The sequence below is a fragment of the Protopterus annectens genome, chromosome 9.part0, assembly GCF_019279795.1.
Source record: "Protopterus annectens isolate FY-2018-M chromosome 9.part0, PAN1.0, whole genome shotgun sequence".
NCBI classification, from domain to species: Eukaryota; Metazoa; Chordata; order Ceratodontiformes; family Protopteridae; genus Protopterus; species Protopterus annectens.
Window position 1 is genome coordinate 264468046 of NC_056743.1, and position 27130 is coordinate 264495175.

At 38.4% G+C, this 27130-nt stretch overlaps 1 protein-coding gene across 2 annotated transcripts in view; it reads left to right on the forward strand.

Annotated features, from left to right (window-relative positions):
* The window catches only part of LOC122811177, a 3180768-nt gene that overhangs the window by 2275584 nt on the left and 878054 nt on the right, over window positions 1-27130 (forward strand). For both annotated transcript variants that reach the window (XM_044082849.1, XM_044082848.1), the window contains exon 16: window positions 14070-14212. In XM_044082849.1, the coding sequence (XP_043938784.1) occupies window positions 14070-14212 (143 nt within the window). The remainder of the gene's footprint in view (window positions 1-14069; window positions 14213-27130) is intronic.

The following is a 27130-nucleotide window of genomic DNA, read 5'->3' on the forward strand; positions in this document are numbered from 1 at the left end:
ATGCATATATACACTTCATTTACATAAGGTTGAAAACACAAAATCTCAGTCCACATAACAGCTTTTACTAATGACTGAAACCTGAAACACCAGAACTGTAGAAAAATGGAAAAATCATCTTTTATGCAGATGGCAAGCCTTCTTGTTTCCACAATACCCACTGATACTTGTATACTGTATACTTACTCTTAGATTATAGTACAGCAGGGAAAGGGAAAAACCCTACTTCCCACTGTACTACAATCTTGCACAAACAGCTACTAGCATTTTCTAACTTTTGCACGTTCAGTATTACAAAGTGGTAGCACACGCATTTCGATTCTCTTAGCCTTTGATCTTATGAACAGAATCCATATATAAATATATATATATATATATATATATATATATTTATATATATATATATATATATATATATATATATATATATATATATATATATATATATATGAGAGCACAACATATAATCAAATGTTCATAGTCTGGAATATGTTTAACACTGACAGAATTGATTGAAAGTCATTTGATTGCTTCTGCCAGTGTTACGTCCGTGCAAGATTGTGCACAGTGGAGATTGGGGAATTTGACCTTTCCCCACTGTACAGTGATCAGAGTTAGTATATATATAATTACCAGGGGGTGTGGAGCTTGCAGCCCCCACATGATGGGTGCAAAGGTGCTTGCCCCCCTGCAAAAACATAAGTGTTTTGTGTTTTTTTTATTCTTTTTTTAGCTTTCAATCATCCAAGATCGATCATTAGCCATTTGATGTTTGTTTACTTCCATGTTTTCAAGTACTACCATATATATATATATATATATATATATATATATATATATATATATATGGATGGGTCCCCTACACAAGACCGATAGCTCGCAACACCTACACCTACACCCACATCACCGACACCAAAAGCCCGACACACGAAATACTGACAATGGGGAAGTGGAAGGTCTCCATAGTGCGGAATGGAAATATTTCCATTCCTGCACAGTAGTGCGATCTTGGAGTTGGTATATTAAAGTTACACGGGGTGTGGGGGGGCAGAGTCTCCCACCGGGAGTGCAGGGGTGCATAGCCCCCCTGCTAGCAGAAAAAAGGAAATGTTATTTTCCTTTATTCTGCAGTAGCACTGTTGTCGGTATTTCGTGTATCGGGCTTTTGGTGTCGGCGATGTGGGTGTCGGTGTTGTGAGCTGTCAGTCTTCTGTAGGGGATCCATATATATATGTTCAAGGTTCAAGCACATTAGATACATAGTTTGGAAATCCTTTTATTATTATTATTACCATTATCATCATTACTATTTCAGGCACCTAAGGCTCTATCAGAACTACCTGGCTCCCTCTTCTAGAGTTTGCAGTTGCACTGTATATGTATATATATTTGTACATAGTGTTATAGTGTTTTCTTTTTTTTTAGCCTTTGATTATAAGAGGTATATAATGTTACAAGTTGAGGCAGGAACTACCCATTGTAAATCAAGGTTGGTATGTATCTAACCCAGTACAGGTCCAAAAAGGCAACTCCTTACACAGATGTGTTTTTCAAACCATTTCCCTAAAATTCAAGTTAAACTTAGCAATCTATAATTATCTATAGATGTAGTATTTCTACATTTTGATGCAGGGACAATTATTGCCCTTTTTCATATTCTAGATACCCTCCCTGTTTAAGGATGCATTGAAATGGATACATTAAACAGGAAGCAACACTGTTAGCGATATTATTAATAAAGAATCAATTTAATCTGTCTGGTCCAGTTGCTGCATCTAATTTGATCTTCTTTAGGACACAAACTACATTTTCTTCTGTGATAGCCAAACTGTCATCTGTGTTGTCAACATTATAATTATTCCACAAACTCTGTCATTGACATTATAGAAAAAAATGTTAGCAGGTATTTTTGTTGGCATCCATTTAATAGTTATGTTTGATATATGTCATATTTTCCATATTACCTAAAGTATTCAAACAAAGCTTTGCCATTGTCATTGATAAGCTCAACTAGTTTTATGTCATACATTCTATTTTTCTTGCAAACCCCCCTTCCTGAAAATGTTAACCTTTTGAATCATCACTTTATTCTTAACAACTGGTCATTTTTTTTCCTTTGTGTCTTCTTTTTGTTCCATAATTTGTTTACTTTTCCTGTGCACCACATTGGGTGTATATTACTATTTCTGTCAATTACTGTCATATATTTACTCAGTTAATATTTCTGTAGATATCTCCCAGCATGTTTCCATTTCTTTAGCTTTTATTTCTTCCCATTACCTCCAGTCTGACAAAGCTGTATTAATTTTCTGAAAATCTGACTTATAGAACAATTTCTGATTACTGGCCTCAGTACACTGTTTGTTTAATATTGTAGTAGTCTCCCACATAAAAAATAGATAGTCAGATGAACCTATCTGAGAATCAGTAGGAGAGTATTCAACCTTAAGGCTACCTCTTAAGAAAACTACATCCAAGATATATTACTTGATTGCAGGATCGTGAGCAATCTGTATATAGTTATTCTCGCTACTATTATACCCGAGTTAACAACAGAATAGATACGTGTAGACATATTCTAATCTGTTCAAGGAGCATTTAGATCATATACCTCAAAATCAAAACTGTTCTTAATAACTCCCAAAAGTCATAAATTATAATCTCGACTCATGTTTGGTGCCTGATAGACTAATGTCACTTGTCCATTCTCATTGCATGAAGATATTTGTACAGAAATAACATTGCTATTATCTGAGGAAGAGATAGTAGATGAGAATACTTTGCTGGAAACATATATCAACACCCTTCCATTTCTTTTGTTAGTCTTTATAGAATGATGTCCTGTAAAACCATTGATATTTATTGGATAGCTATTATTAAACTAGCTTCAATTATCAATAAGATGTATCCTTGCCTTGTCACCCTTTCTTCCAGGAACTCTCTCTCATTATTTTGACTGCTAGCATTTTACATTTTCCCTTATTTGTTATATAACCTCTGGATAAAAAGATTTTACTATTTGTTAATCTTTTTCCCAGTGGTATATTCCTTTGATGGCTCAAGTGCCTTTATCCTTATAGAAATAACTATTTTTATTCTATATCTTCCCTTACATAGCATTTAGGTAACATTGTCTTCTTATTTCCTTTGTCAAATCCCTTGCAGCTACCTTTATTAACCCTTGGAACCTTGATGTAGGAAGAATATCATAAAGAAAAGTTTTAAACCAACTTTTTTGACTTAGAGTTATAGCATTTACATCCTCCAGAAAAGAAAATCTCCTTATCTCTTCTACCTGTGTCATTGGACTCCCCAATAGTGACCTCAATGACTTATTGTTTCCTGTTATCCGACATCAGTCTGTGTATAGGATCAGTAGTGTCATTCTACTACTCCTTAACAGGACACTATAACTTTATCATTCTGAGTACTCAGAATACATTCTTTTAATCCTCTAGGCACTGGATTTCCTATTACTAAAATTTACATTTAACATTGAGAGGGAACTGGAATGCAATCAGCCTACCAGATACTCACCCCTGGAGAATCTTCCTCCATCATCTCATTGACCTTAATGCCACCTGTGGCCCACCTAAAATTCTTTTTACTCATCTGAACAGCTTTCTCTTCTGCAGTTATCAAGCCACTCCACAACCTTTTCTTTTTCAAGGATGTGTTTTGACCATTGTTGGAATTATACTTAGTTACATTCATTTTTTGGTGTGAATTGTTTTAGGTTGTGTATGTTTCAGCAGTAACAGCATTGGGATCCATTCCTATGTTATTATTATTCATATTCAGAATACTCCCCTCTGGCAAATTATCAATTTCATCTGTTTGTTCATTAATCTCACATATTTCTTTGAAACCTATTCCTAATGTTTGCACTTTCCTGTTTGTCGAAGTCCCCCTGCTCACTTTAGTAATGTGTGCTAACCCTAACCCTAATCTCACACTGTACCTCATTACATCCGAATGACGCCTCCAGGTGCATATGCAGTTACCTCCTACTGCTCCTCTAGCCGTCAAATATTACTTGTTCATATTGCATTAATAATTCCAAAATCATGCTACATACAGGGTATCCGATTATTTTATCTTGAAGCATACATAATGGCAGATACAACTGTATTGATATCTGACCTCTGTCAATGAGTATTTGTTAGAATTGTAAAGTGCTAACTTAATTTTAAAGGCTCAGGCCACACCCACTTGGAGTTAAATGTACACACTCAAAAAAGTTGTACTGGAGGGAATGAGATACCCTTCCTGTAACACTGCCACTATTTACACAAATTGGAGCTAGTGTTATGGAGCAGTTTAGTGTAAACATCAGAAAAGGAACTTGTTTTCCTGTGTTGATGTTTCACTTGTTTAATGTTTAAGTCATTTGATGTTGTGTATGTCGATCTTATTTTTATCTGTACAATTTATTCCATGTTAATTAAGTTCCGTCATACATAACAAAATCCTCTATCTGTCTATATATCTATCTCTTCATCATTCCTGCTGTCTCAGTGGCATTTTGGGTTATCAGCCTGGGTAACCCAGTACTGGTCAGCTGTTCAGACCCTTCTCCCTCTCTCTTCCAGCTGATTGGTGTGTATGCTCAGTCTTTTCCTGCCACCCAGAGAAGAAAGTCTGCTGAATCTTAACAGGATCCCGTGCTGATTTTCTGGCTTGCTGATCAGATAATTCCCATTTGGGGGACCCCCTTCTACTCATTTTATTAGATGTATTATTCTCTTTCCATTTGTATGTTTATTACAAATATATATTTTTAATTTCTCTGTGTTTACAGTAACTCGTTGGAATTTCTGCTTCTAGCAGTTTTTAGTGGACTTCTGTCTTTGACAAATTCTTATTTTGATTGTTTCAGAGGAAACTTTCAGTATTTCTTTCAGAAGTACAGTATGTATGTGTGCTGCTAGATACTAGGGGCTGTCTCATATAGTCAGACCTGCAAATTAATCACACCTGTCTTTACTGTTGTTACTCTGCTTTATTTTCATCTTTTGACAGGAAAATATTGCAGAACTTGTTTTTTAAGCATTTATACATTATTTAATATATGTATGACTCTGCTCTGTGCTTTTAACACTAAATCACAACTTTACCACAAATTAAGTTATTTGAATGCACTGTGGAAATTTTATTCTCTCTCTCTGACAAGAAAATATAGTTAAAATTACTATTAAATGTTATTTTATGACAGGTTTACATGGTTAAAGTGTGTAGAGCAAATTTTTAACATTGGGTAGGCACATTGGTTGCTTTGGTGCCTGGACTTTGTGTACTGGTAATTATTTAACTTCTGTCAGTTGTATAAGTTTTCTAAATGCATTTCAAACAGTTTGGCAGAATTTAGTAAATTAGGGACATACTTATTACAAGGAAATTTAAGAGCTTATTATGATACATTATCCAGTACTGCACATTTATTTTTATGGCTGGTATTCCCTCACCTGACTTGATGGATCCTAACTGTGGTACCCACCATCAAATCTGATTGCACCTAAAAAGAGAAAAAGAAAATAAAAACATGCCTCAATCTATGGATTCTGTCAAGTCCACTTCCTGGCCCACAGGCCTCTTACTTTTTGTACCATTGCCCTCTAGGGTAGCTTTGCCAGTAAATATGGAATTGGATTTAGACACATCCTCCAGGGTTTTTCCAATACCTGGTGTAGGTATGGGAGAACCAAGACCTTTGGTTCCAGGAGTAGTCTGGGGTAAGAGACCCTAGCCAGATAAATTACTGTCTACCCATATATTTTATCTACTAATTAAGTTCACAAAGAATACGAAATAGAAGCTTCATCATACAGTAGGTGTAATCAGATTATAGCTGTTTATAAGGCTGTTGTGGTTTTCTTGGCTAACAGTGTTCTGGAGACAGCTAATTCTGATGGTTGTGTCCTCATGCATGACTCTGTTGCTCATTTTGCTAGCGGTCTTTCTGTTGTTTCAGAGAATGATGAGGAAGTTGATGAGGACAGTGGTGATTTCCTAGATGATCATGAGTCCAGTCTCTGATTTTTCAGAAGGTGAACCTGGTCTTAAGTCCAAGGAATTGTTCACTTTTCTTCAGATGATTGCTAGATATAGTGATGTTTTGTTTGGGATCAGTCAGGAGCTAACCCAGAACTAAGCAGGATGTATGATCTTATAAAGGAGAAGATGCCCAGTTCTGTGGCTAGAACCCCTTTAGCAGCCTTGGAAGATGTTTGTAAAGTTACCTGCTGGATACCAGTATCTATTCTAGCAGTCTGTAAAAAGGCTTTGAGAAAATGTAGGGTCTCCTTGGATATGATGGGTCTGTTTTTCCTATTTGACTGCTGACCCAGCTGTACTCTCTTCAGCTGTCTGCCCACATAAAAAACCATATGCCTCGTCTAATCCAATACCCTAATAAAGTTATTAGTTAGTTCTTCGGGGAAAAGGATGTCTCTTTTTAGGAATCTAGCCATTAGAATGTTAAATTGCTTAGGCTTTATGTGAAAATTTATTTTATATTGTGCATACAGTTTGGCTGATTTTGCTGCATCATTTTCTGCAGAGCAAAGTCTTATATGAATTAAATTGTTTCTAATTTGACTCAGATTTTGAAAAATGCTTTGAAAGGAGTGCTTCACTGTTTAGATATAGTCTTGATAAATGCTGCTTCTTCTTTTGTATTAAGAGGCTATGCTTGGTTACATAATAAGAACTTCTCTGATAATTTAAAAGCTAAAATATTAAATGCACCTTTAAGTTCCAAACTGGTGTTTGAACCCTCTGTTACACAGATTCTGAAACAAATGGGATGATACAGGCAAATTAATGCATGAGGTATCAAGGATGTGTCATGTACCCAACTTCTCCCCAAACAAGGCATCTTCCTTCAAGGGGCAGAACAAACATAAATCCCAGCCAAACAAATTTAGGGATTCAAAATAATATGTCAGAAGGATAATTCTTTGAAATCAAACAAGAGGTGTTCCTTACCAAAAATGGATCAGTCCCCTGCAAAGGAATGACTATGCTGAGTCCCAAGCACCCCCCCCCTTCTGCCCTTCCTTCTCTTACTCCTTCTTCCAGGCTCTCTCTTAACCGTGTAGCCTGTCCGCAAATAGTCTCCGACAAATGGGTTCTGAGAATAATTCAGAGAGGATACACTTGGCAGATGACAGAAAAACTATCGCCTTAAACGGGAATTCCCCCATAACTATCTGAAAAGACAGAGCTGTTGCCACCAGTGCTCCAGCACATGGTAGAAGCAGGGGTCATAGAACCAGTGCCTGTTGATATACAAAGGTCTAAGGATTTTACTGTAGAAACTTTTTGGTACTAAAAATGAGCAGCCCTGGAGATCCATCCTAGATTTGTCCTTTCTAAACACCTTTGGAAAAGTTCCAAAATACAAAATTCTCACCCTGCAATCAGTCCTTATATTGCCTGCAGGCCACTGTTTCATAGTAACTCTAAATCTCACAAACACTCATATTCTTATTGCTCCCAATTTCAGGAATGTTTAGAGATTTGCTGTGTCTGGTTTACAGTATCAGTTTTCTGTATTACCACATGGGCTAATTAGTGCACCTCATGTGTTTATGAAGTGTCGTGCCCCAGTGATTGCCTATTGAAGAACCCTAGGCATCACCATTTTTCTTTATTTAGATGACACGCTGACTTGTGCTGATTCTGTGTGCTGGTGTTTGGAGTCCCCAGAAAAAAGTTGTAGTTCTCCTTTCCCACCTGGGATTCGAAGTGAACCTTTGAAAGTCCTTCCTTACACCCTATCAGTGATTTGTTTTCCTGAGGTGTTGGATAGATATCATAAAAAGGATGGCGTTACTGCCAAAAATCAAAGTTGTGACTTATCAGGGCATTTTCTTATATCTCTTTCTTCTAGACATGGCCTCAGCAAGAGAGGTCCTCAAAAGTCTAGGCTTCATGGCATCAATGATCTCATGATACCACTAGCCAGACTACACATGAGAAAAATTCAGTGGTACTTGAAGAATTGTTGGACCTAGCACTTTCATCCCTTGAATTTTCAGGTACTAATACTAGGATTTGTGAGACAGAACCCGCAGTTCTAGAGGGATCAATTGTCACTGAATATGACTTCCTTTCTGTCTTCAGACCCTTGTCCAGTTTGTCCAAATGGACCATTCAGATTTTCTATGAGGAGCAGTGTCCATGGGAGTGCAAGTGCAAGGCTTGTGGGGTCCTCAGAACATGCCAAAGCACATAAATGTAAAAGAGATTTTAGTGCTGATTCATACCTTAAAAGTCCTTCCCACTTATTGACTCCACATACTCTTCTAATGGTCACAGACAACACTACTGTGAAGTTGTACCTGGGCAAGTAAGGGGATACAAGGTCTGGGTGATGGCTCTACAACATTCTCTGACTCTTTAAACATCATACATTCCATCAGAGCAAAGCACAGCAGATCACAGATAGACCCTCACAAATGGAAGCTACATGAAGAGGCCTTCCAGGACTTCATTCTATTCAAGTAAATCTTTTCACCTCCTTTCAAAACAGACAACTGAAAAAAATGTTTTTTTTTTTTTTCAAGACATCCTTGCAACTGTGCTTCAAGGACAGATGCTCTGTTATTCCCATGGTCAGGAATGTTTGTGTATGTATTTCCAATCTTTCCAGTGATTCAAAGGTACTTTTAAAGTTTCAGAATTACCAGGGATCATTACGAAATCAAATATTTATTGAAGGCTTAAATATGCCAAGGTCAGAGGTAGATGAGGCTCAACAATTAAAACTTAAGATAGGAGGAGATGAGATAAAATGGTAATGTATAACTAATCTGCAAGAAAGTGTCCATGAATAGATGGCATTCCTGTGGAAGTTTGGAAGATAGAAGGGAAGAAAATATTAAATGTCTAGAAGGTTTTCTTTAACAGAATTTTAAAAAGACAGGCAGCACCAACATCCTGGAAAAAAAGCTGTGGGGGCTGTAATACCTAAAGACCCATCAGATCCAACTTCATATAGCCCCATTTCAGTTTTAAACCTTGATTATAAAGTGTTTTTCTATAATGACTAAAGGAATGGAAAAGCTGATGCCAAAATTGATAGATATGGATCAGTGTATTTTTTGCCAGGGGGAGGCAAACATTTGACAACATTAATAGAACAATGATGATCCAGAGGGAAGCAGAATGTAAGAACATACTGCTGTTGTTGGTAGGTCTTGATACAGAGAAAGCACTCTACAGAGTAAGTTGCAATTTTATGAGAAGGGCAATGGAAGCATTTGCATTTCCTGATAAAATAATAAAATTAACTCCAATGGTATATGAGGGATTGGAGACAGAAATCAAGTGAGAGGGTTCCTGTCTCATAAGTTGTGTCTGAAGAGAGGAACCATGCAGAGGTGTCCTCTTTCCCCTTTGTTATTTACATTATATTTAGAACCATTAGCAAAGGAAATAATGGACTCAGAAATTCAGGGTAATAATTGGTGCGGTCTTGAAGAAAAGTTGGCTTTATTTGCAGATGATGTTATTTTGCACCTGATGGAACAAGAAAAGAACCGCTCAGTGTTGTGGAACATTCTGAGACAGTTCAAAGTTTTTTTTCAGGATATAAAATTAATGAAAATAAAACAAAGGCTATAGTTATAAACTATGTACCCACACATGAATTAGTTCAGCAATACCTCTATTTATGGAGATATAATAAAATGAAGTATTCAGGCGCATGGATTAAAAAGGATTTTGTTATGGCAGCAGAAGATATGCAAGAAGAGACTAAGCAAAAGGTAATACAAAAACTGAGAAACTGAAAGCTGTTACCTACGGATATGGATAGTAAGGTACAAGCAGTAAAAATGTTTAGTCCCTTTAGTTTTATACACAGGCCACGCATATTTTTATCAACCAGAGGAGAAGTTGTGGATAGCAATTAATAGAGAGTTGAAGGATTTTATCTAGGAGGGGTAGAGAGCAAGAGTCATGTGGAATAATTTGATCCTCCCAAAAGAGCAAGAAGGTTTAGGATTACCTGATTTGAAGGGATATTTTAAAGCAACACAGTTAAAGCTGTTGTATATAACACAAGCAGCAAGCTAAAATTCAAAGTGGAAGGGATGATGATGAAGCAGGAGGGATAATTCAAGAAGTAAGGAAAGAGTGGGATTTTAGACAGAGATCCTTAAGGAGAAAAACAACAGTCATACAGAATATTAAATTCATAAAGTAGCAGGAAGTATACTAAGAACTAAGCCAACACAGGAATGGAGAAAGGAGATTCTACCAATAGAGATGACTGCAATTAGGGGTAGAGAGAATAGGCAAGAGGGGGCTGGAATTTACTGGAGGAAGCCTGGCAAAGGACCCAGAGTATTAGGAACAAATAACCAGATATGGAAAGGTACTAGAAAGGGGCCAAGAAGACATTTGGTTTGCAGGGTAGTGATTGCTTTTCTTATCAGGAATTGAGATCAGAGTATAAACAAAGAGAAAGAGATAAGGGAGTCCTAAATGAAAGACCTGCACTGGTTGAGTTTTTAACTGAATTTAGAACAGCAGCTGCTGTTTAAAAGGGCTAAATTAGCAGCATATATACAATATTGTATGAGAACTATAGGAATTAATCAGAGGAGGTTAGAAAATATTGTCAAGAGAGATTAGATAAGCAATTCAAAAAGAAACTCTGAGAATACATATGTGTAGCTCCCAAATATGAAATAAAATGAGCAAATGTGTTTAACTAAGGAAATTATTATTTTTATTTTGAGCTGGGATACAGGATATGAATTGCCTAGACGTAATAAGTTGTCTTGATAAGTTTAATTCTGGCGGATGCCAAAAAAGCAATTACTAGAAACTCTAAACCAACTATACAGTGAATGTTGTAACAGAGATAAAAGAACAGGAAGTGGGATCTTTAGAGCAGGGCAGGAGTAAATACACAGAAAAAAATGGGAAATTCTGGGGACAATACATGCAGAGAAATATTTTGGAGGAGGAATGAGATTTAAGGAAAGGCAGGAATTGAACAATTTATGTAATGTTACTTTGAAAGTATGGTATAGAACAATATACAGTGGATATAAAAAGTGTACACACACCTGTTAAATGCCAGTTTTTTGTGATATAAAAAAATGAGACCACAATAAATCATTTCAAAACTTTTCCCACCTTTAATGTGACCTATAACCTGTACAATTTAATTGAAAAACAAACAAATCTGTTTGGGGAAAAAATATAAAAAATAAAAAACGTACAATATGCTCGTTGCATAAGTGTGCACACCCTTAAACTAATACTTTGCTGTGTGTGTGCACCCTTAAACTAATACTTTGTTGAAGCACCTTTTAATTTAATTACAGCATTCAGTATTCTTGGGTAGGAGTCTATCAGCATGGCACATCTTGACTTGGCAATATTTGCCCACTCTTCCTTGAAAAAGCACTCCAAATCTGTCAAATTGCGAGGACATCTCTTGTGCACAGCTCTCTTCAGATCACCTCACAGATTTTCTATTGGATTTAGGTCTGGACTCTGGCTGGGCCACTGCAAAACTTTAATTTTCTTCTGATGAAGCCATTCTTTTGTTCATTTGAATGTATGCTTGGGGTCATTGTTGTGTTGAAAGGTGAAATAACTCTTCATCTTCAGCTTTCTAGCAGACACCTGAAGGTTTTGGGCCAAAAGTGACTGGTATTTGGAACTGTTCATAATTCCCTCCACCTTGATTAAAGCCCTGGTTCCAACTGAAGAAAAACAAACCCAAAGCATTAGACTGCCACCACCATGCTTCACCATGGGGATGGTGTTCTTTTGGTGATATGAAGTGTTGTTTTTGCACCAAACGTACCTTTTGGAATTGTGACCAAAAAGTTCAGCCTTGGTCTCATCAGACCATAACACATTTTCCCACATGCTTTTGAGAGAATTGATGTATTGTTTTGCAAATTTTAACTGGGCCTGGATGTTTTTCTTTGTAAGAAAAGGCTTTCGTCTTGCAACCCTGCACCATAATCCAGACATATGGAGAATACGGGAGATTGTTGTCACATGTACTACACAACCAGTACTTTCCAGAAATTCCTGCAGCTCCTTCAGTGTTGCTGTAGGTCTCTTGGCAGCCTCCCTGACCAGTTTCCGTCTTGTCTTTTCATCAATTTTGGAAGGACGCCCAGTTCTTTCATGTCACTGTTGGTCCCATATTTTCTCCACTTTTTAATGGCTGTCTTCACTGTGTTCCATGGTATATCCAATGCTGTGGAAATTATTTTGTGCCCCTCTCCTGATTGATACCTTTCAACAATGAGATCCCTTTGATGATTTGTAAGCTCTCTGCAAAAAATGGCTTTTGCTGTAGCAGTTAACTGAGTAAATGTCAGGAAAATCCTACTAGGACTGCTGAACTTTATTTGGGGTTAATCAATCTCTTTAAATGATGGCAGGTGTGTACCCAAGAAGACTGAATGCTGTAATTAAATCAAAAGGTGCTTCAACAAAGTATTAGTTTAACGGTGTGCACACATAACAAAGTATTAGTTTAAGGGTGTGCACACTTATGCAAGCAGCGTATTGTATGTTTTTTTAATTTGTATATTTTTTCCCCTAAGAGATATGTTTGTTTTGCAATTGAATTGCACAGGTTATAGGTCACATTAAAGGTGGGAAAAATTTTGAAATGATTTATTTTGGTCTCATTTTTTTATATCACAAAAACCTGGCATTTTAACAGGGGTGTGTACACTTTTTTATCCACTGTTTGTGATGTATAATGTTTGTAAATGTGAACTTGTTAATGTTTCATTACTTTTATATAAATGTACGTTTGCCTTTGTCACAGGTGGTAATTCAGTAAAGATGTTAAAAAACAAAAAAAATACTTGGAATTATTGACGGTATCCCATTTTGACCCAGACAATGCTGGTTTTCCCTTTTAATGGAATTGTCAAAGGGCAGTTGCCACAAGTTCGCTCACAGACTGGATCTGCTCATACAGCATGTCAAACCCAAGACCCCTGTGTGCAAGTTTATTTTGTTCTACTGTATCACGGGCCCTGGCTTTCTACATACATTTTATGCTAGTACATAAATTCATCTGGAACGGGAACTTTCCTTTAGTGCTGTATTATGCATTCTATAATATACGTCTACACTAGACTAACTTGTTTAGTGTTATATGATTTTAACTGGCATGCAGGCTATATATATATATATATATATATATATATATATATATATATATATATATATATATACTAGCAAAAAATGTCAGAGTACATTGTCAAATCATCATTTAGTAGAAGGATTAAGGCTATGAGCTATTAATGAGCTGATTCCTCTAGTCAAGGGTTTGAATTCTGGAGCCTCCACTTGATTATTGTGTAATTCTGAGCAGTGTTTCTTAATCTAGACTGTGCTCCTAGGTCACCACTGAAAAAAAGGATACTTGTCTCCACTGGGCTTACCTAGATAACAAATAAGTAAAATAGAAACAAACTTTAAAAAAAACACTATAACTTTGTAATGTGATCCACATTGAAGACAAAATGAAAATTATGAAAAAAATCTTTACTCTGAAGGGAGTAATTAATGTAATGGCTTTGCTGCTAACCACATTGTTAATTACAAAATTAGTACATGTCTGAACAAATAAATAAAGATATTAGGTGCAACATATGTCCAAGTTTCATCTTGCGTGAGTAGCCATGTTGCCTCTGTGCTGTCTGCGCCCAATCCCCAATGTAGTGTGTGTGTGTGTGTGTGTGTGTGTGTGTGTGTGTGTGTGTGTGTGTGTGTGTGTGTGTGTGTGTGTGTGTGTGTGTGTGTGTGTGTGTGTGTGTGTGCGTGTGTGTGTGTGTGTGTCGGTGTATGCTATGTATTATTAGAGATCAGCCGGGAAATATTTGAGTATAGTGTACAGTGGAGGGGTACAAAGTGGAGAGAGAAACAGACAGGCTTATAGAAAATAGAAGTGTGGAGCTGGAAATTGGAGTATTATTTTGGCCTCTGCCAGCTAGTAAAAATTTAGAATGACAGTTTATTTTTCTTTATTGGAAGCAAATCATGTTTCATATGTTTAATATACATAGGGCAAGCTGGGTAATTAGGCCTGTTGCCTTTGGCCTTTTGAAGAATGGGACATGCTACAAAGGTGATGATGGAACTGAATTATATGACCATGGAGAACTTCCTGTTTGGAGGAACATGTCTGTCTTCTGCAAAAGCACACAAGGTAAAGTCACGCATGCTCAGTTTATAACAGTAGAAGTTGCATATTATTTATGGGATGTGAGGGCTTGGCAGAATCTGCTTTTACATTACTCATTTCTGTTTTCCTTCGTCTGTTGCCTTATTCTTAATTTTACACTGGATTTTCTCATGACTTGCCTCGTCCAGTTCAATGCCTTTGTTTTTGTTCCCTGCCATGTGAAAGGAAAAATCATGACCAGACTACTGTGGGATGCTGTTAGTAAAAGTAATCTGATTAGGGTGTAATGTAACTACCTCTTCCCTAACTAGTTATTCAGTTGTTATATAGCTACAGAGTTTATTGTAATATAGTACAGCTGAAATATGATTTCCGTCCTTGATACACTCGTCAGATGGTTACTGTAGCACTGAATATATCATTCTACTCCCCTGGGGAAAAGAGATGCAGAAACTGCTATGAGGCCCCTTCTCCTTGGCTTGTTCATTTGATCACTCTGTGTATTAGAGCATCTGTTGTCTGCGTCTCAGGCAAGTTCCTTACGTTTGTGTGTATGTAGGAGTGAGATGGTTGGGCAGGCAGTGGTATGGTTATTAACACTAGATGTAGGAACTTTTTTTTCAATGTATATGAGAATACAATGTATACCAACTATACTTTTTATGAATGGATACTGAAGTACAGGGCTCCTATCAAAACAAACTTTATTTATTTATTTTTGTTTATTTACTGGTGTAGGCCTGTGATTAATAATGACCAATTTTAGGTACAGCCGGGGTTGTGAAAATGACAAGTCATTCAGTAATAAAAATGCACAGTTGTAAACAAAGGTTGCAGTCATTAACAAAAATGAAGTGAATGTTTTATTTCAAACAGTCTGTCATCTGTTGTGCTGTATATTCCCAAGCTATGTTCTTCACATAGGTTGTCAGTGTAGACAACTGTCATCCTGTGTATTCTAAGTAGAACTCCATCATCCTTTACTTTTGGGGCATATAACAAACGTTGCTGAATGTTAATAAAGAATGACAGGTTATGTTGCTTCAAGATCTGCCTTATCAAAGTCTGTCTGTTTGCTCCACCTAGCACTGTAAGAGAAGATCTCTGAAGCAGGTTGTAAGAGAAGATCTCTGAAACAGGCACTCCACAGATAGAAACTGGTTCACACAAATCATTCTAACACTGTACATCTTTGTAGCATGCATGTCTTTCAAGGAAAAGGAGAAAGGTTAGACAGAATTTAGTTCTGAGAGATAAGAATTTTAACAAAATCTGGCACTGATTTCCTTTTGTCTGATATTATTAATAGTCAAGCATAATGCTGCATATAACTGAGATCAAGGAACTGTATAAAACTGGGTGCAACTTTCATTTTAACAGTCTTATGGAGCAACTATTTCATGAAATTTATGGAAGGTTTCCATTACAATGCATTGCTTGTTTATCTGAAATGTGGACGTACGTTTGAAAATGTAGCAAACACCAGGGTTTCAGCATATGAAGTTGTCAGTCATGAGAGACTTAAATAATAATATCCAGTAAGTGTGTCAGTTATGTGCTTTCTTTTACAATTAGTTGTCATTTGCACAGTTAAAGATCATTTATAACTGGTGAATTCAGGGTATTCAGCTAAATGGAAAGAGTTACTGCTTAGTGGGAGTGAGGAAGGGCAAATTTACAAAAACTAGAGATGTGGGGCCCAGCAGCAGGAAGGTTTTTTAGTTAATGCTTAAAGTAAATGCATGATATCCTTCTATTCCAGTGTTGCAGTATTCATGGTGTGGGATTTTCCGCCTCAGGCCTTCTGATGTCGGCTCCTATACAAAAGCTTTTGCCTGGCTGCTGTAGGTGAGTGGGATGTCACACATAGGGCTGTGACATCTGTACACTGGCCCAGCAGTCAAGGGCCCTCAGTCCTCACCACTAACACCAGTGAGGGGCATCCATATAGGGAAAGGATAATAAATATACAGACAGTAAATAACAATTTCCCTTAAGTGCACATAGAAATCACAGTCAGTCTGGGGCTGGTTTCTCCCTTTCTCTCCAGGTCCCCAGTAAGACTCCCCACTGGCAGAGCTATAGGGTCCAGATCTCAGCCTAGTGGGCAAGCTAAAACCTCCAGCACCCTCTCTGTCCAACCAGTGCCTCATGTCCCTGCCCAAGTAGCTGACACACACACTTTGAGATGAGTTTATACAACTACACAGACACTCCTGTGGAAGGCTGGCACAGGTTCTCCAGCTGTGCCTCTTTTACCCAGACTATACGATAGAAATCACTGTCACCACCCAGCTAATATTTATCAGCTATGCAAAGGCCCTTATGAAAGGGTGTCCAGTTATACTGTGCAATATTATTATCCAAATGGTAAGTGCAACCAAACAGTCAAGGCTTATTTGGAGTGACTTGGTACAGTATCACTATATACATGCAGTGTATGCAGTTGAAAGGTAAATTATCTCTGCACAAAACAGCCACAGTTGAAAGGTTTATAAATATTAAATAATAAAAACACAAGACAATACTTCTTACTACACAGTGCTAGTCAAGAGTTCAGAGATCACAGAGAAATACTTAAAATAATACAGTAGAAAAGTTCTAACATCACAGAAAAACAAACTAGTCTAATCTTCCTATTTCCTAACGCTAAGAAAAAACACAGTTCTAAAAATCCTACTTACACATAGACACAGGCAGAGTGGTGAGTTGGATGTTCTCAAGACAAATGCACAAATGCTCTCATTCTTTCTGTCGTTAAATTGATAACACAGTACCACTGATTTATTTCAGATTACATCATTTCTTTCTGGTTTTCAGGCTAACAGACTCTCAGAGGTTAATAGCCCTTTTGATCTTGCAGCTGGTCAGGAACCAGAGCAATAAAAGAAATTATACATGCAAATTCTAGCCATTAACTCTGGCCTCAAAACAATAGGCAGACTGCCTTTATCTAGACATCTCTGCTCCAAGTTTTAACATCAAAGGATTAACTTGTCAGCTTTGTTACAGCAGAGTGCACTGTTGTTACACTTTTGCAGTTCCACATTTAACACCATTTTTCCCATTTAAGAGAACAAGCCTGTGGCTTATATTAATATTTACAAATGACAGAATTCTATCTGGCTAGGCTGGCAGCCTTCACTTATCTTCACAGGGGCCATAAACCAGGCACCTTAAATGTGACGTCTGCATGCACAGACCTCAGAACTTTTCATCTGCAGATGACATCACTTCAATCATTCAGCTCCTACTCATGATTACTTCAAAAAGATAAGTACCCCTTTGGGGTGTTTTATTTTTCATTAACTTGCTTGTGCTTGCTTTGCTGTAGTTTCTTGGCTGATGTCAGCTAAAAAGGCAAATCTAATTGCAGCTGTCAGATACCGCACAAAGATACCCAGGATAGGTGCGTATTTTGTCTAGGTAGGGAACACGACCATACACTGTGTTCCATTTGTCAATCCTTCGTGCCCAAGATGCTTTGTAGTCATTTTGCCGCATTAAATTTATATCTCAAGAACCAGCATTTGAAATGCCTTCCCCTTAGGATGGACCCTGAGTAAGCCGCCCAACCTAAACAGCATAGGAAGAAGGCCAAGGTTTCCAGACTTATTCCTACTGCCACTCTGTTGTCGGACATCCCACTGACTTCTGATATAGGGGCCGAGGGAATGCCCGATTTCTCTGTCAGCTTTGATGGTTCCTGTTGAGGAAGCTGGTTCTGCAGCCACGGAAAGCACGTATGTGGAGACTATTCAGATGTCGGCCCCAACTGACATCAAACGGGAACCTCTTGTTGGCTGACTGACCAAGTCCTCTCCTACTGCTGCCCAGGCTTTAATTCCTAGGCCATCCCCAAAGCCTACACCTTCCAAGAAAAAACAAAAGACAAAACTTATCACTCCTCCTTCTGAAGCACAGTCAGATTGGCAGTCTTTTGCAAACTCTCTTATGTAGGCCTTCATGGCCCTTAGGCCTACAGGCCCTGCTCCTTCCACCATCTCTGTACTCATCCCTCGCCCAGCCTCTGCTTCTTCTCCCCACCATCCCACTACCCAAGAGGGAGAAGAACAGCAATATCAATATGATTCCTCCTTGGAGGAAGCAGTCTCTTATGTGTCTCAAATTGCTTCCCCTGTTGACTACTATTCCCCAGATGAAGACTCCATTGAAGGAGACTCCCCACTTGAAGATATAACTTTTGGGGAAACCATAACTAAAATGAAGGAGTACTTCAAGTGGGACACTACCCTGATGTCTGACACCCAGAAAATATATTTTGAACTTCTGCAACTTGAATCTTCCTCTCCTTCAGCTATACCTCCAGTGCTTTCAACCTTCCTGGACGCATTTAACTCTGTTTGTAAGAACCCAGATTCACAGCCTCCAACCCCAAAAAGACTAGACAGGTTTTATAAGGTGCTTGATGACCAAAAATTCCTGGTTAAACCTCCTCTGGCAGACCCAGTTGTCATTGCTGTGGCTCCTGACAGACAGTCTAGACAGGTACCTTCTGCCTCTCTCCTACCCACAGATAAGGACAATAAAACTATGGATAGACTGGGTAAAAAAGTGTATACTTCCTCTACCCTGGCCTACTAAGTCTGCAACAAAACTGTCCCTAGCCACCCAAGTGGCCAGACACTCCATCAGGTGTAGTTATGATGCAGCAGAAGCCTTGCCCAGGTCTGCAGCTTCTGCATCTGCCCTTCGCAGATATTCCTGGCTACACTTACAACCTCTTCCAGAGGATTTAAAATCCAAAATTATGGATGCTCCACTGGACCACAACCTACTTTTTGGCAAAAATTCAGCAGAGCTCTTCAAAATCTTACAAGAGAAAAGTAAAGAGCTGCAAGACATCAAACTTTTGCTGGTATCCCCCTTCCCTAAGTACTACAGGAATTATCCAGGAAAAACTTCCTTTGTCAGGAGGATTCCTTCCACTTCTCATCCCTCCTCCTCCAGACCAAGAAGAGGATCCAGGAGACAGACTTACTCCAGACTTATAACAACCATCCCCCCTCCAAACAGCTCTTTCCAGACAGCGGGGGCCCCTCTTCTGTGTGACTGCCTTTCCCACCTTCACTTGTCTGCCCACCTATCCCACTGCCTCCCCTTTTGGAAAACCATCACCTCAGACCAATGGGTCCTTTTCATTATTCAAAGAGGATACTTTCTATCTTGGAGGGAAAAACCAAGGCCAAAAAAACATTCCCTTCCCACAAAAAAACATCTCCACCTCTTCCCTCTCATTCTGTAGGAGCTCCTCTCCCTAGGAACTATAGAACCAGTCCCTGTGGGCCAGGAAGGAAAATAATTCTATTCTCGTCTATTCCTAGTCCCAAAAAAGTATGGCCCTTGGAGACCCATACTAGACCTATCCTACCTAAATTGATTCCTAAAAGTTCCATCCTTCAGGATACTCTCTCTGCAAACCTTCCTGCCTCTGATACCACCAAGCCTTTATGGTCACTCTGGACATAAAGGAAGCTTATCTCCACATTCCTATCATGCCCTCCCACAGAAAATGCATGAGATTTACTGGCATTTCTTCACATTTTCAATTTACAGCCTTGCCCTTTGGCTTATCTACTGCTCCAAGGGTTTTCATGAAATTCCTGGCTCCTGCCATTGCATTTTGCTTAACCAAGGGTATCCAAATATACCCTTATCTGGACAACATTCTTCTTCTAGCAGAATCAGAAACCATGCTCCAAAGTCACCTAAAATTCACCATGACCCTTCTGCACAACTTGGGGTTCACCATAAACCTTCCAAAATCCTCTCTGGACCCCCAGCAGGACAAGGTTTTCCTGGGATGCAGGATCAGATCAGACTTGATGAGAGCCTTCCTCCCACAGGACAAAGTGCAGTCTCTCTCAAGTCACTTCCAAGAACTTCTTGCGGTATCCCATCTTCCCGCAAGGCACTTCCTACAAGTACTGGGACTCATGGCAGCCACGATCCCCATGCTCCCTTTACCCAGGATGCGCATGAGAAAATTTCAAAGGTACATAAAAAATGTATGGTCACAAAACCAACACTCCCTAGACAAACTAATCCCCCTACTGCCCTGCCTAATGTCAGAATTGAGGTGGTGGATCCAGCAATTCCTCCTCAAACAAGGCATTCCCCTACAACTTCCTCCCCTCCTATGCAATCCATGCACACAGATGCATCAGACCTAGAATGGGGGGCAACTCTAAAGGATTTCAGGGTTCAAGAGCCTTGAAACCCTGCCCTTCAAAAACAACACATCAATGTCAGGTAGATGACTGCAGTCTTGCTGGCCCTTCAGGCCTTTCTCCCCAGCCGTCAACCGGGCCTTCTTCACATTCTTACAGACAACACCACAGTCATATGTGGTACCTGAACAAACAAGGAGAGACAAAGGCCTATCTCTTATGTGGATAACCCTAAAGATTTGGGAGCTAGCCACCCAGCACATTCTTTTCCTGCAGGCCTATTACATCACATCTCAGGAAAACAAACGCACAGACTTGCTCAGCAGAACATCCTCTCACCTTCATAATGCTAAACAGGGAAACCTTTCTAGACATAGTCCACTGGTGGGGCACATCTCAAGTGGATCTTTTTGCCTCCCCTCAGAACAGACAACTAAGCAGATTCTACAGCAGAGATCACACTCCATCAGCCTGGAGAGTGAATGCCTTCAGCTTTCCCTGAAAGTGGATCTTCCTATATGCGTTCCCACCCTTCCCACTAATACAAAAGGTCCTTCTGAAAATCAAGAAGGACCAACCACAAATCTTGCTGGTGACTCCCTACTGGCCAAGGCAACACTGGTTCACCCTTCTTCACTCTTTAGTCAAGGGCAATCACCACAAATTACCCCACAAGGTAGACCTACTCTCTCAGCAAAAGGGAGCTCTTATTCACCCTCAACTCCAAATGCTAAACCTAACACTTTGGGTGATCAACTTCTGATTCCTTACAGACAGCTCTACTCTGAGGACATGCTTTCAATCCTGAGGGAGGCCAGGAAACCAACTACTAGAAAGACATACCTATCTAAATGGGAAAGATTCTCTAAATGGTGTCTTCTTAAGGACAGGGACCCAATGCAGGCCGACCCCTCCCTAGTCCTTAGCTATATTTGTGATCTCATTAAGGCTGGACTAGCTTACTCCTCTGTGAAAGTCCACATTTCAGCCATTTCAGCCTCCTTACTCTTGCAGCCACCCCTGCTTTCCAGGCTGGATGTTTAACTTTTCCTGAGAGGGGTCCTACATATTAGACCACCCAGAAACCCATCCCTCCTCTCTGGGACCTCAACTTTGTGTTAGAAAAGCTCACCTTACCTCCTTTTGAGCTGGCTAGTTCTGCCACTTTACAAATGTGTACTTGGAAAACCATTATTTTAGTGACCATTTCTTCTGCTAGAAGAGTATTAGAACTACAGGACCACCTTCCATAATGACAGTTACCTTATGCACAAATCTTTCCTTTATGCCCAAAGTGGTAAATGAACTATCTTTAAACCAGTCCATCCACTTACCTACCTTCTTCCCAACTCTAACCAACAATGCAGAGAGGATCCTTCATTCCCTGGAAGTACACAGACAGTTAAGATCCCACTTAGACAAGACTAATTCCTTCAGAAAGTTTGACCAACTCTTTATCTCCTTTCAAGCCAGGGCTCTGGGCAAGGCAGTCTCCAAACAAACCATTTCCTGCTGGATCAGAAAATCTGTTCTTTTTTGTTACTCACAGCATGGTAAAGTCTTACCTCATGGTGTAATAGCTCACTCAACCAGGGGCATGGCTACCTCCAAGGCCTTTCTCAAAGGCCTGGACACAGCTTCCATCCTGAAAGCAGCTACCTGTTTTACGGTTCACACTTTCACCAAACACTACAAATTATACCAAGTCTCCTGGGCCAGGGCAGGCTTTGCTAGAGCAATCCTGCAAGGATTCCTGGAATCCTCTACCTCTGCCTCCTCCCATTACTCTTCCTAAACTGTGGTACTCTCCCACACCATGAATACTGCAACACTGGAATAGAAGGACATAGAAAAGTTGTGTAAAATCTTACCATAACCATATATTTCCTTCTCTTCCATGTTGCAGTATTCCTTCCCATCCTCCATACCCCCTATTTTTCTCTTACTGCAGGGTCTGGCCTCAGACCACTGCTACCACTCCCGAAGGCTTATCTGTTCAGCCTTACAGTGACATTCGTTCGTTTTCTTGGCATCTTCTTATTCTCCTGACAGGCCACTCATCTGGGTTTCAGGTTCTGAGGTCTGTGCATGCAGACGTCACATTTAAGGTCCCTGGTTTATAGCCCTACATGTGACATCCCACATACCTACAGAAGCCAGGTAAAAGCTTTTGTATAGGAGTCAACGTCAGATCACCTGATGTAGAGAATCCCATACCTTGAATACTGCAACATGGAAGAGAAGAACATCTATGGTTATAATAAGATTTTACACAACTATTCTTTTCAAATGAAAGAGGATAGATAGTATCATTTCAGAATATGGCCAATAGGACTGAGGAAGAAACATATTACTCACACTTGTACAGGGGTGGTGAGAGGTGACTGCAAATAAGAGTACAGAAAATAAGCAAGAGGAGGCTGGAATTTATTGGAGAAAACTGGCAAAGGAACCAAGATATTGGAGCAAATAACTGAACAGGAGAAGGTAATAAAGTAAGATGAGGCCAAGAAGAAGTTTGGACTGCAGGTTAGAGACTGCCTTCCCTATCAGGGACTATTATCAGATTTATAGACAAAGAGAAAAAGGATACCGGGGTCCTAAGTGAAATACCTGCTTTGGTAGTATTTTAATTTAAATCTATAACAGAAGCTAGTTGCTGTTAAACTGGGATAATTAGTAAAACATATAAAATATTGCACGATGACTATAAGAATCAATCAGAGATGGTTAAAAAAATTGGGAAGAGACTGGAAAAGCAGTTTATAAGGGAATAACAGGAAGACATGTATGGCTCCCAAGTATGAAACAAAGTCTAGAAGGTTTAGGATTTTTGCTTGGAAGTGCTTAACAGGTATTTTATACCCTAAGCAGTCAAATAATTTTCTTAAGGTAAGCAACAAATGCTGAAAGTGTGATGAGGAAGAAAGAGGTTATTGGGAACATTTTTTAGGAGTGTAATGAGTTGGCAAATTAAAAAAACTACTCTACAGAGCACTCTGAGTAATATTGGGTGGAGCAAATGGCTGAAACAAATGATTAATTTGAGCTGGGACATGGACTCTGACTTGCCTAAACATAGTAAGGCTTTATTAAGTTTAACATTGTTGGCTGCCAATTACTAGAAAATGGAAATCAAACCCTAAACCAGTTGTATTTGAAGTATTACATATTGTAAAAGTGGTAAAAAGACTTGAAGAAGGATATTTAGAAAAGGATGAGATTACATAGAAATAAATGGAACTTGTGGGAAGAATACATGCAGTCTAATGTTCAGGAGGAGGAGTGAGGTTTAATGGAACATACATACCTACAAATATTTCAAGCACGGGCACTAATGCCCCTCTAGCTTGTCAATATACCAAAACACTTGCTCCCATAATAAGTATCCAGGCTGTTCTTAAAAATATCAAAACTCGTACTTGCTTTAATGTAATTTGGTAGTCTGTTCCATGCATAAGCTACTCTGTCAGAGAACCAATTAGCAGACTTCTCATTCCTATAGAATCTTCTACATATGTTGTCTGATGATTCTCTAGTACTTTTTGTTAACCCCAAATATTCCCAGAGGTAGTTGTCACTAAATACCCGACATACCTGAATAAGATCTCCGCTTAGATATCTGTATGAGACACTGACAAGTTCAGATAGTTTAGTCTTTCATAATAACTTAAATCTTTACATCCACTGATACCCTTGGTATATTTCCATTGTACTCTTTGCAGTTTACTCATGCCTGTTTTCTTATAGGGTTTCCATATTGTTATTCCATACTCAGGTTTGGTTCTAATGTAACTAACAAACAATGACTTCATTATTTTTGATTTCCTAGACTTTATAAATCTTTTTATGCAACCTATATTTTTATAACTATCATTAACCAATTGGTTGATATGGTTAGAAAAACTCATAGCTGAATCTACCCATATACCCATGTCCTTAAATAAGGTTACAGTTTCAATCACTGTGTGCTGTATTAAATATTCACCTTTCAATTTATGCCTACCAAATCTCATATGCTTCTTTTTGGATGTATTTATCAGCATATTATTCTCCTGTGCCCAAATGGTCAATTTAGTCAAGTTATTTTGCAGACATGCCTTAACTTTAACACATGTAATCAGTTTACCCAATTTCAGGTCGTCTGAATATAGACTGTAGAACACCTCAGATGAAAAAGTTAGGTCTGAAAGATACAATTTAAACAAGTAAGGGCCTAGGATAGAGCCCTGTGGAACACCCTGACTTTAACCAAGGATTTCACCTGTCCAACTGATGTATGATACTTGCCATGTCCTATTTGTAAGCCATGCAGGTATCCATCTTGTCAAGAGTACATCAATACCTAGTTGTACTAATTTATTGATCAGTGTTATGTGTATGACCCTGTCAAATGCTGAAGTTAAATCTATATAAATTACATCACAGCACAATTTTTCATTCATAGCTGTTATTATATTGTTATAGAACATCATGTTACAGGTGGTAATAGATCAGTTTTCAAAGAGTAGACTTAAGGGTATATATGACTCTGGGTTTGTCCTACTCCCCTTTTGCTTAAAAACAGGTTTAATAAGTGCATGTCTCCAATCTTGAGGACTCTCCCCATATATATATGACCTAGTGAATAATAGATATAATGGTACTGTAAGTTCTTGCTGAAGTGTTTTCAGTTCATTGTTACTAATTCTGCCTCCTCCCTGTGTTTTGTTTGGATCCAGTTTGTGCAGTTCTTTTTCAATATAATCTAATTTGATTCCAGTATCTGGGGTTACCTGGATGTCACTAGGATAATGTACCACCCCTTTTGTAGAGCCAAACTGTTTTGCATAAGATTTTGTAAATATATCTATAACCTGCTGTGTCTGAGAATAAATTTTAGAATCTGCACACAGTTTATCAATTTGTGTGTCTTTACTCCTTCCACATCTTATATATCTATAAAAAGGTTTCCTATTATGCTCAATATCTTTATATACATTTTCTTCAAAATGTTCTTCATCTTGTCTCACACTATGCTTAATCTGTTTGTCCAGTTTGTTTATTTCAGTTTTCAAAGTTGTAGTTCGACCCCTCTTCCATTTCTTATATTTTTTGGCTCTCACCTTAATCATATATTTTGTTCTTATGGAAACATATCCACCTGATGTTAAACATTTTTTTGATTTTTTTGTACTCAAAACAATTTCTCTTTCAAAACTTTCCACATTCCATCTGCAGTTTTTCCACTGTACACCTCACTCTAGTTAGTTTTACATAGTGACTGTTTTGCTTCCATATAATCTGTAATTAACCTTCTGTGCATTGCTTAGATTTCACTTTGGCAGGTTTATCTAGCAACAAACTAACTTTTATAACCCCATGATCACTGCACATCAAGGGTGGTAAAACTTGATTTGAAGTTACAGTGATTTATTTGGGAACACAAACAGTGTGTAGTATGTTCCATCCCCTGGTAGGTTTTTTTACAATCTGAAGCAATTGTTGTTCCTGAAAATACGCTGTGAATAATTTCCTTACTAACATTGTAGAATCAATTTTATTCCAGTCTGTTTCTGGTAAATTTAAGTCCCCAACTAATATTATTCCTCTCTCCTGTGTTTCATGCAAGAAATGCATGAATTCCTCTAGGTCATATGCACTTGACTTTGGTGATCTATACACTCCAACAATTGTTATATGTTCCAGGGTTGTCTTTATTGTCACATTTACACAGTCTATAGTGTTGGTGTTATCACTGAACATGTAATAATACCAGGTCTCATAGCTATCTTAATCCCTATCATAACACCTCCACCTGATTTTTTATTAGAATGTCTGTGTTACAGTAAAAACATTTATACCCTGACAGAACTTGTTTCTAGTCATTGTTCTTTAACCATGTTTCACAAACAATAACAACATCAATCTTGTGGGAACGTAGCAAATTTTGCAATAAAAAAAATGTTAATGCTACTAGCATTAACAACCATCAGAGAGGCATCAGATGTTGCTGTCTGTGGGCTGTTAAAATTTTCGACATGACAAAAATCCTGCCTAGTGTATGTCAAATATTGCAAAATATTTGCTGAAAAAATTCTCTTCCCTGATCTAGACAAAGGCATACCATATTGTCTGAACATTTGTGCCCAAAACAAGGCTTGGATGCTCTACACATTTCCATTTTTTAAAACAGGACATTTTATCCATGTAGGTATTTACCCCAAAAAAAATCTTTTCATTTACAGTGACCTGACTATCCTTTCTATAGGTGATTTGTGAAAAATATGTCCTAACACCAGTACAAGCAATACCATCTAAGAGGGCTGTCAGTTCCCTACTAACAGTCAGAGAATTCTTGTGGGTGACATCATTTGCACCAACATGAATAAAAACAGAGCCATACTTCTTTACATTAAGGCATTCCAAGGCTTGTCTCACATCTTCTGTTTTCACTCTTGGCAAGCATAACATTATTTGGTGTTCATTATCGCCTCTGCAATATGTACGTATCGCTTCCTCTAATAATTTAATCTTCAATTACAAGAATATCTTTGCTGGCCAGCTCTGAAGAATCTTCAGCTTCTAATGTAGTTTTATCTGCTCTATCAATTTCTACGAAGGATAGAGCTTCAGCACTATTAGTCTTATTAATCCTACTGTTTTCATTGTGTATTAAATTCTCATCCAGCTGATGTAAATCCACAGCTTGAGCCATGTAGTCAACATCTGTCTTTCTCCCTTTTTTTTCTTACAGTAATGTTCTTCAGTC